Raw genomic sequence first — 11,210 nt, 5'->3', positions numbered from 1 at the left:
ATGTAGTGTTGGGACCTTTTAACGTGAAACAGCATAGCTATGTGCCGTATTTGGTGTTTCACTATTCTGTTGAAATAGGCTGGAAATTGCACACTTTATGAAGCAGGAAGATGAGTCTGTGATGGCAGTTCGTCTTAGTCGATTATCAGTCATGCATTGTGGTGTTGTGGTAATCGCTTATGGAGATGGTAGGAGGATATGAATATAATAGCTATACTCCACAAATGGTATTGAATGTTGTCCAATTATATCCATAGATGGAAGTGTGCATCATTGACACTGAAGTTATACTGTAAACATGATGTCAACTATTTGAGGAATGCAGATAACTTGTAACAGCCTAACCATCATGCACATCCTGTGTAGCTGCTAGCTAATAAGTTGTTTCAATGAAGGACAAAAATGACAGGACCATAATAGGATCAGCAGCTTGGTCTAAATAGCTATATAGGTCTAACAAAACTACAAAACCACAGTTAGTAACTGCCTTCATTGGGGGTAGTGGAAGGAAACATCATACAGTGCAATAGGATGGAGCTTTACTCTTTCTCATGAAAAAACCTAGAAGTGCTAAATTTTGACTGCTTCAGTCAGCACCTCTAAGTGCTACCATAGCACTCACAAGTTCGGATCACTACGACGATACGCGTGCACATTCACATACCTTCGATCTTCTACAATAAAACTTTATAACCGATTCTGACAATTGCTTTGGCAATAAAGTTGATTGGAAAATTGAAGAAGTTTCAAGAATGCATTGCACGGAATTACGTAGTATACTGCGTCACCAACACACGTTTCTATTGAATTCCAATCTCGTTATGTACAGACTTGCTCAACCACAAAGTTACGTAATACAGGAAACTGATTGATCACGTGATCACCGCACAGAGTTGTGGTCAACCACGTTTTCTACGTAACAACATACTGTCAGTTATACTGCGTATCTGAGTCTATAACCAGAAAGTACATTACTGCTTTACAATTCCACAACACTTGAATCATGTTGGTAGAATAGTGGGTATGATGCAGAGTAGCATGTGTGCGGGTGGAATTTTTAATTGCTATGCTTGGGTTTAATCCTAACTGTGTGGACTGTTTGTTTTTATCACTTAAATGCAGCATGATTTCTCTATAGGTATAATTGTGTTGTTGCAACAGACAAATTTGGAATAAAAACTAAGTTGCTGCTTGTCAGTGCCAATTTAGCTCCTAAAGCTGTACCCAGGGCCGCCCAGAGAAATTAAGGGGCCCAGGGCAAAGAGTCAAAGTGGGGCCCCAGGGGCAAGGAGGGTTCCACTCTGAATCACAACTTCAGCTTAGCTATAAGTCGAAGAAAAAAAAGAAAAGGTCATTACGTGCTACAATGACAATAGCTGCCACTCACCAACTATATATCTCCTCATTTATATGTTTGCTACACTGCTCCTCTGAAGAATACTGTGACTGCTCTATTAGAGTATATTGATCTTTTAAACGATAGAGTATATATATTGATCATGATATATGACAATTTAAAATTTGTGGTTTTACCATACATCATCCACGTGATTACCCAGAAGGGGCAACTGTTACCCCCTCCCATAGATAATGTATGGGAAAACTGCAAACTTTAAAATGTCATATCTCACGGCCTACATGTGCCATCCTTTTAAAAATTGGAGGCGTTACTTTTGACATTCACACCTACAAAATAATGTAAATTTTAGGTTGCTAGGGGCAACGGTTTAAAACTCCTTATTATGAAATTCATTTATTACAGTAAACCATGCGCACGCCCACAGCTGGTCTTCAGCCGGCCGTGGGCACACGCCTGATTGCCTCATTACTGACATGCCCGCTAGGTGAGGTTTCACTGTACCATTGTCATATTCACTTTCTGAAGCATAACTAATAGAGTATAAAACACACTGTGCATGGTAGTAAAATCTCAATATCCAATGCAAAATGACTCTGATTTTGAAGCTAGCTTAGCCTAGTTGTTGCAACATCACTGATGGAGATGTGAAAGATAGACCTATCAGCTTAATTTGTGATGCAAAAGCATTGACAGAATAATGGGTACAGCTAGGGTCGCTCACAGGGGGGGGCAACTGGGGCATTTTGCCCCAGGCCCCAGCCTGAAAGGGGCCCCATAAGGGCCCTTTAACACTTGTTTAAAATTTGGAGAGGTTAATTGTGAGATTCAAACCTACAAATGTTAAATTGAGAAATGACATTAATTGAGTTTGTTGCTTTCCCACACATTATTTATGTGAATGCCCAGAAGGGACAACTGTTGCCCCCTCTCATAGACACTGTATGGAAAAATGACAAACTTTAAAATGTTATACATATCTCATGACCTATATATGCTATCCTTTTAAAAAATTTGGAGATGTTACTATAAACATTTACCCCTACAAATATTGTATAATTCAGGTTGCTAGGGGCAACTTTTGGTATTATGAAATTCATCCATTCAGTATTTCGTAAAAAAATTTAATGTGTGTGTGCATGTGCGTGTGTGTGCCTATTTATCTATGTTTGTCTGCACAGGTAAACTTTGCTCTGAGGTGGTTTCTTTTCGACAGTCTGAAATACGTACGGGTATGACAACTCTCCTCAGACTTTGTGAATTACCTTCTCTTCACGTTTTACAGGCATTTAACAACTGAAAAACAATGGTGCAGGCTACCGGGTAGTCTTGTGTGGCCAGACCGCTATTTTCATGCAAGGGCTTATCAATTGAAAATAATTGTGCAGGCACTTAAGCCCCTGTACGAAAATTGTGGTCTAGTAACACAAGACTAGGTGCAGACCTCGTAGACCATAGATTTATAACCCCCAGGGGTTTATAAATCTATGCGTAGACTGTATCCATTCAAGGGGTTGAAGAGGGGCCTATCCTCTACGTACGTGAACGAAAACAAAGAACAGCTTCAAGAGAATTTGTAAGAAAAACATGACAGTCAAACTATAAGAAGATACTTTTGTGTACAATATTATGTTGTTAAAAGTAGTTTGTTTAACAAGCGCTTCCTTAGTAGTAGTACGTAATTGAAGAATTACAAAAATTTCACAAATTACAAAATCCGAGAATTACACACTAATGATATTGCACAACCAAAAACCTATTGGAAAGGCCATCGTTATTTGTTTCCCATCACCGCCCGCATCAATTTTTAGGTAGTTGCACCAAATTTTAATTAATTGATTATTGATCACATGATTGCACTATTTAGTATGGAGGGAGGCACAAAATGACTACTCAGCTGTTAAGGTAAATGCATATAAACATAGCAGCATGATAACTATAAGGGGTTGGAGTCCCTCCACTCTTGTTGAACAGGCTGCACCTTTCAAGATCAAGATACTCTAATAGAGCAGTCATGTACTCAGACAGAGCAGTCAACTGTATAACTAATAATCAATAACCACCTACCGCCCGCATCAGTTTTTGCTGTACTAGGTGACAAGAAACAAGCAATATAATAATGATGGCCTAATACATAGTTGGTTAATTCTATAGCTAGATGAGTTAGCTAGCTGCATGGCACCTGGTTTTTAGAAGTAGCACAGCATCACCTTTTTCATTTTTAATATGGCCACCTCATCAATAGCTAAGCCAGAAGTCTTATGTGACTGGATTTTGGAAAATCACCCTTATGGGTGCATTGTTGACTCAGAGAAAAACATATTTTAATAATTTAAAGCTTTGTTACTCACCAGCCTTGGCAGCTACATGTTTGGATTTTTCAGCAAAGATGGAGCAATTCACAACCTTTAAGAGCAGCTAGTGGCCAAGGTAATCCCTGTAGAGTTTCCCGCTACTTTAGATAGGTTTTTCACCAGTGTTGCTGTATCACGAGTCCTCAAAAAGGGGTGGAGGGTGGGGGGTGGTGGGGCGGGCAAGAGATAGACTACAAAATGGACGAGAATGGTAAATGAAGGCACCAGACCACAAAACAGCACATCAGAGGCAGGAAATAGACTGAAATCTCACAAAACAGACATACATCACACATTCAGCTCCCTGCTCTGTCCAGAGTGTATGAACCCCCCAAAGCACTTTCCTGTTGTTCACAGACTTGTACAGACGTCTGGGGTGGTTATACAGGCCGCCAGAGAATGGTCCACCAAAAGCAGACCCGACAAGTTGAAGGTGAGTTTGATATGGAAATTGTTAGCCTGATAGTGCAGCAACTTCATGCTGGTGTTATCTCACTTTTGCCTTTTGCGCCCATATGGTTGATTATGCTAAATCCGGTCACATATAAACTAAAGGGGTCTTAAAAATTCTCCTTTGATGTTTGAACTTTTAGGACTGCAGCAGGAACATAACAGATAGTATAGGAAAATGGAATTATGCACTATGGCATTGTATATAGTCACTATAATGTTTGTAGCTACAGTGGAACCTGTTAGTCAGAACACTCAAAAAATAAGGATGTCTGCGCATAACCTGAACATTTGGTAATGGGGTCAGTCTGTAAAATGGTCTGAAAAAATGGTCCACCTGGACCAATTTCCGGACCAAAATTTCATTACAGGTCACCTCAAGGTGTCCCACACAGCTTTCACTGTGCAATAAATTATTGCATCACAAAATGACAATATGCAAATCATATGGAAATAATTTTTGCATACAATTATACTTTAATCAATACTGGCTGTGTTAGCAATCTGAAAAGATTTACCGCTAGTCAATTCTTTTATTTGAGGACACTCCTCTATACACTATTATATAGACAAAAGCTTTTAAATTTAAAATAAATTATACATTTGATACACATGACTATACTGTATGTATACAAATCATTCATTAAACTTGTCTGTATGTCATCTGCAGATCATAATATAGGTCCTTAGCAGTCTCCAAGGGTGCTCCCAAAATCATGACATCTTTACCACCAATTTGTTTATCTTCATCTGACCAGCTCAACAGGTAACTGCAATTACTAGCTAGTAATTTTTTAATCTGTCCAAAGTGTGGTCGTGACCTTGGCTCAGGATTCCTACAAGTATGTACAGTGGAACCTGTTAATCAGGACACTTGAAAATAAGGACACCTGCATAATCTGGACACTTGGTAGTGGTCCCAAAGTATCCCTCAGTATGGAAACTGACCTGGAAAATCAGGACACCTTAATAATCAGGACTTTTAGTTGGTCCCAAGGTGTCCTAAATACACAGGTTTCACTGTAACTGACACATGCAGTGATGCTATTATATGTGCGCATACCAACACTTAATCATCATTCTATATATGATTCTGGAACAACCAGGAGGTGGTGGAAGTCTGTACCCACTATCAACTTTTTGCAATGTCTGTTATATATGAAACAGTGCAGTGGAATGAATAATCAAATGTTAGTATACTTACTTCATCACTTGTCATGTCCCCAAAAGGTTTGTGTCCCAAACTCCATATCTCAAATAGCACACAACCATAGCTCCAAACATCACTGTACACGGAGTACTTTCGGTAGTGCATAGCCTAAATCAATTTCAAAATTAACACAAAATCAGCAGCTACAAGACTTTTGTTTACTTCAGGAGCTGTCCACTTCATCGGTATTTTTCCTCCTGATGTGACATAGTAGTTGTCATTAAGTAAATTACGGGACAATCCAAAGTCAGCAATCTAAATAATTCCATATAATCACAAAGTACACACTAGCTTAAACAAAACTGTCACCTTGCAAGTGCTCGATTCAGACACAAGGATGTTTCTAGCTGCCAAATCCCTATGAACAAAATTTTTAGCACTAAGGTAAACCATTCCTGCTGCAATTTCTTGACAGAATTTTAGTAAAACAATTGATAGTTTTTCATGAGTAGGTTTCACAGCCCTAAATATAACACAGTATAAATAAGCAGCAAGCACTTAAACAACTGCTTACAAGGGTCGATGCTGCATGAGTATACTCTTCAGATCTCCACGTGACATATACTCCAGTACAATCATGGCAGGAGTCTCAGTCACTACACCATAAAGCTTGATCACATTCTCATGATCAAACTGGCACATTATAGCAGCCTCCTGGAGGAATCGTAACCTATCCTTAGCAGTGGAATCAGTGTTCAAAGTCTTTATTGCTATTTCTACTTGTTTATTGGAGGACGGCTTCCACATACCTCGATTAACCACTCCAAATTCTCCATTTCCTAACTCTTCTAAACTCCTATTAGTTTTACAAATGGTATATCATTGAAAATTTCTCATTTCATATGCATAAAAATATGCAAAAACTACTACTCTGCTGACTATGACCACAGCATATACAGCTTTTGGAAAAACAAGTGTGTAGAAACTTGGAAGAGAATTTAGTCATGGATACATTATGTAGTTTATCAGTCCCTATGTCAATTTACAGTTTAACATACATAAAAAACAATGTAGAAATTGCCACATCACCAAATAAATATTGTATGTGAACAGTGCAGAATGCAGTAAGCTCTTCTTCGTGCCACCCTATTCTCCCACACTTTTATACCACATGTGTAATATGTAGTCTCCATAGCTGCATATATACATACCTAGTGTGCACTTAAACCTTGATAACATTTTTTAACCAGGCGCACGCCCTGCAATTGGCCTTGATAAGTTTTTTTAACCAGGCGTACGCCAGGGCGAGTGCTTGGTTACTGTAATTGTTTTTGAAAAAAAGTGTGCGTGTGTGTGTGAGCGAGTGAGTGAGTGAGTGAGACCGTGTCATTTCGCCCATGTGAGCAAACCTTTATATATGAAATGAAGACTGTGCAGAACCAGTTTAGACCTTCTTGGTAGGTAAGCTTTTGATGTGAAGTGGTTTATTCATGCCAATTTCAAAAACAGGTAAAGTGAGTTTATGAATGCCTTTCACAATGGGCTATATGGGTATAAATTCCAAAGTGCCATGAAGGTATTGTGAGGCTGGTTTTACAAACCTTCATGATCTGTAATATACAGTACTATTGTACTATTGGTAAACAATTACATAAACAAGTGATAGCCAAATAAAATCTGCAATATAATACTATTGTCACTTCTGTCTTCATCGTACCTGTGAAATTGGGTAAAAACAAGCCACAAATCCAGTTTATATGGACAGCTTGAGAGTATTAAAAACACAAAAAGAAGTGAAATCCATGAAAAAAACAGGTAAGTTGTAAAAAAGGGTACGACCTTTAAAAGCCTGGGTGAAAAAGTTGTGAAATTAAAGGTGGCAGCTAAGAAATGGCTGCAGTGATTTTAATGCCAAAACTTTAACAATGACCAGGATACATTATTAAATTTAATGAATCATTGCAGCCGCCACCCTTGATTTCACAGCCTTTTCACCCAGGCAACACCCTTTTTACATAGGTTTTTGCGTGGCTAGTAACTTACATAACTTCCTTGTGAAAGATCTTTCTGAATTTTTTCCCAGCAAATTCCTCATAAATCTTGTGTTCATCAGATGGAGGCTTGCAATAAACTGGACCAGCAGGTTCTTCATTCTCACATGGAGTTTCGTAAATTTGCTGCTCTGCTTCCATTGATTCAGCCATGTCGTATGGTGAAGGATCTTCCATTTCATATATTCCTGCAGTAGGTCTGGACATAGTTAGTGGTATTTCATATGGTGCAGGTGATGTGACCATTGTGTCTTGTGTCCTGTTTAGTGAGGATAATGCCTGATCCACAACTGAATACTTATTTGTAACTGAATAGTCAGGATCTTCATAATCTGACAGCTGTAACAAATAATATCTTATATTAACAAGGGGCATTACTATTCAGTGGACTGGACTGGAACACTGGAGGCGTTTACACATTCTATGGTTGGATTTATGGAGTCTTGCTAGTAAGCATCCTTAGGGCACCTGCAGCCTACTTCTAAACGCTGAATACAAACAGTGGAATGTGCAAAAACTGTCTCTTAATAATTTTGCCACTGTTCATTATGCCACTATGAAACACTTATTCCTTACCCCGGTGTGTAGTAATGCTGCAGGGCAGGCAGTGCAGGGAATTAAATGTGATAGCAATAGTTAACCAGCAATCAACTTGTCAGCAGACAATATCCTTCGAGATACCCTTAGAGCAAGCTAGTCTTACCAGCGTGGCCAGGACTCTAGACTCGCCTCTATTTCAGTGCAGGGACTTACCAATTAGAGATTTTTCAGCATGGGCACTAATAATCTTTAATTGATAAACCCAACACTGAAACAGAAGTCTGGCAGCGAAACTAGTGAGACTAACTTGCTCCTCAAGCTTGCTCTAAGGATATCTCGAAGGATATTGTCTGCTGACAAGTTGATTACTGGTTAACTATTGCTGTCACATTTGATTCCCTGCGCTGCCTGCCCTGCAGCATTACTACACACCAGAGAAGGAATAAGTGTTGTATAGTGGCATAATGAACAGTAGCGAAATTATTAAGAGACAGTTTTTGCATAGTCCACTGTTTGTCTTCAGCGTCTTAAGGGTGCTTACTAGCAAGACTCTGTAAATCCAACCATAAAATGTGCAAAAACCAGTCCTGTAGTCCAGTCCTCTGAATAGTAACGCCCTATTAACAAGATAAGAAGAAAGTGTCCAACTATATATCATACACATAGCCTTTAAAATAGTGCACTGTAAAATTCCGTATGCACTTTAAGACTCTCCAAGGAGGCTAAATCATGAACCATGGTAGTGGTTCATAATAGAGATCACCTATGTTTTTTTCCAAAATCCTAATACAACACTCAACTAAACACCACCTTAGAAACCTTTTCCAACCTCAAAAGAAGCCTTAGAAGTTGATTTGGAAGAAGTTTAGGTCTACTAGCAAAGATGAAGTCAAAATGACTTGATAAAAGTACTTTTTAAAAGAATTGAAATCTGCCATTTTGAGCCATTTTGTTCATCTTATTATTATTTTTTCCCCACAGGGCTAGAGCAAAATGTGAGTACTTTTTGGGGATAAAAACTACATAACTTTCCTTCCTATGTCTTTCTTCATGTCCATGACCTATTTTTAAATGCATATTGCAATGTTAACATCCACTTTCAAGCAAATTTCAGTGTTTCTTTTAGGTTCACTTTGCCACTGACCTTCTGGCTTAGTCTCTGCAAGGGTAACCAATGTGTTAATATGTGTTGATAAGTATCCAATTTATTCACATTAACATGTTCATTTGGAAACCTTATCATTACTTACATTTTATTAACCAAAGTATATTAAGATCAGCAATGTTGTTGTGTACCACTGGGTACTTGACTTATCGTGATCACCTAACTGAAGCCATACTACTGTTACTCACAGCATATATCAAGGCTGTGTAGTACAAAGTATACATTCATAGTAAGAAAACAATACATTGGTGTTTGATAACACTGATAGTCTTAGCTAACTAATAATGTACATGATGACTGACTCGATACTGAGTAATATCAAGCATCACCAGCACCTCACTATGATCATGTTAGGTATCCATATTTATAAAAAGTAAAAAAACTAGTGTAAAAATAATTTTAAAAATTAAAACATGGGAATAGAGATTGCTGAAAAAAGTAAATAAACAAGAGTCAAACAAGCCAGCATGTTAAACATACAGAGATCTCTATTTGAACTCAAATAAACATTTATACAGAAGTATTTCAGCACTTATCTGCCCCTAATTAATGGAGAAAATACTGTTTTTTCCTTAGTTTCTACTATATCCATTGAGCCCATATAGATATCTCTGTGTGTTTAACATGCTGGCTTGTTTGACTCTTGTTTCTTTACTTTTTTCAGCGATCTCTATTCCCATGTTTTACTTTAAAAAAATTATTTTTACACTATATAGTGATTATATACATCATTGCCTGGAAACATGTGGAATGTGAAAAACCATGTTTGCTACTCCATGAGACCTTTGGTTTGCTTATAGTTGAAAGGCATGTTCATATCAATGTCTCAATGAAACAATATTAAGTGGCTATACACAAGTGTACAAACACTCAAGTCCAGGTATACATACCACAGTGGGTGGTTGGTACTTCCCAACAATTGTGCCGCTTACTTCATCACGCATATTATTGTCATCTGTAATAAAACATACTTGGTATGCAATTACTGTAATAAATATAAGTACACAAAGAGAATAGCTGGTATATATTGGAAACTCAGTTGTCACAATAAATCTATAGTTAACAGAAATTTTAATTACCAAACGGCTCTGAGCTGAAATACCACAGTATTTTAAACATCTTCATTTCGTGCATTTAATCAAAAATACATGTGCTTGACTTAATCGCATAAATGTACCACACAACATACACTATATGACAGAATGTATTGTTACCTGAGCAGGACTTACATTTATAAATGTAACTTGACTTGACACCAACAACATATGCTCTTTTACTCTTCCGTACATGGAACATTATTAGCAGAACAATTACTACTATAACCAAAGAAATCAAAAGTCCTCCAAGTACTCCTCCAACAACAGCACCAGCTGATCCACCACTATCATCATCACTATCTCCAACTCCTTATTTTAAACAAAATAACCAGTGTGGTATTACATTGTAAAATCTACTACATGAAATAGTATTACTTATAAAAATTTATAATTCTACAGGGTACCAGGCACCATGCAAGTGACTGAGTGTAAATAATAGTAAGCACACTCTTCAGTACAGAATCACTTAAGGGTATATCCTTCATTTTGGACATTACTTATAACACTATTACTGTACAATATGAGTAAATACAACAAATAGGCAATAATACATGGCATTTGTCTTCAAATACTGCTATCTATATGCAGCAAGCTAACATTGTCTATATATACACACATATGTACCTATGCACTTAAAGATTTCTCTGGTGACATTATTTCTCCATTCCACCAAAACATTTACACTATCACAAGTGAACATGTTATTACCAACTGGTCTGTAGCCAGTCTCACATCCTAGACTACACACTGACCCAAACTCACAACCGCAATCATTAACTAATATACTATTCTCTATTGTGCTAGTCAAATTGTTACAATGAAGAATATCACAAGTCACATCAACTCCACTCCATGATTCATTAGACAAACATTGTCTGGTTGAGGACCCAGTCAGTTCATATCCAGGATCACATGAGAATGAACACTGATCTTCATAACGTGATACACCAGTAGAATTACATGAGACCTCGCCATTACTGGGTGATGATAAACTGGTATTACACTGAACTAGAATAAATCAAATTAATACACAATTTCACCAACAA

General features: G+C 37.7%; 1 protein-coding gene across 5 annotated transcripts in view; it reads right to left on the bottom strand.

Moving 5' to 3' along the window:
- Positions 1 to 4,700: 4,700 nt before the first annotated feature.
- Positions 4,701 to 11,210, bottom strand: part of LOC136250913 (ephrin type-A receptor 7-like) — a 37,739-nt gene continuing 31,229 nt past the window's right edge. The window contains exons 7-17 of one of the 5 annotated variants that reach the window (XM_066043259.1): positions 10,789 to 11,172; positions 10,282 to 10,473; positions 9,958 to 10,022; positions 7,355 to 7,701; positions 5,886 to 6,167; positions 5,681 to 5,834; positions 5,534 to 5,626; positions 5,366 to 5,479; positions 5,225 to 5,310; positions 5,110 to 5,163; positions 4,858 to 4,997 (exon numbers count right to left, since the gene is read on the bottom strand). In XM_066043259.1, coding sequence (XP_065899331.1) covers positions 5,118 to 5,163; positions 5,225 to 5,310; positions 5,366 to 5,479; positions 5,534 to 5,626; positions 5,681 to 5,834; positions 5,886 to 6,167; positions 7,355 to 7,701; positions 9,958 to 10,022; positions 10,282 to 10,473; positions 10,789 to 11,172 — 1,763 coding nt within the window. In that variant the 3' untranslated portion in view covers positions 4,858 to 4,997; positions 5,110 to 5,117. Of the gene's footprint in view, positions 5,020 to 5,109; positions 5,164 to 5,224; positions 5,311 to 5,365; positions 5,480 to 5,533; positions 5,627 to 5,680; positions 5,835 to 5,885; positions 6,168 to 7,354; positions 7,702 to 9,957; positions 10,023 to 10,281; positions 10,474 to 10,788; positions 11,173 to 11,210 lie in introns of all 5 variants that reach the window. The other 4 variants (XM_066043260.1, XM_066043257.1, XM_066043258.1 and 1 more) reach the window with 4 other exon arrangements.

Source organism: Dysidea avara, chromosome 3 (genome assembly GCF_963678975.1).
Source record: "Dysidea avara chromosome 3, odDysAvar1.4, whole genome shotgun sequence".
Classification (NCBI taxonomy): Eukaryota; Metazoa; Porifera; class Demospongiae; order Dictyoceratida; family Dysideidae; genus Dysidea; species Dysidea avara.
Note: the sequence above shows the minus strand (reverse complement) of the source record. Positions and strands in the feature narration are given on the sequence as shown.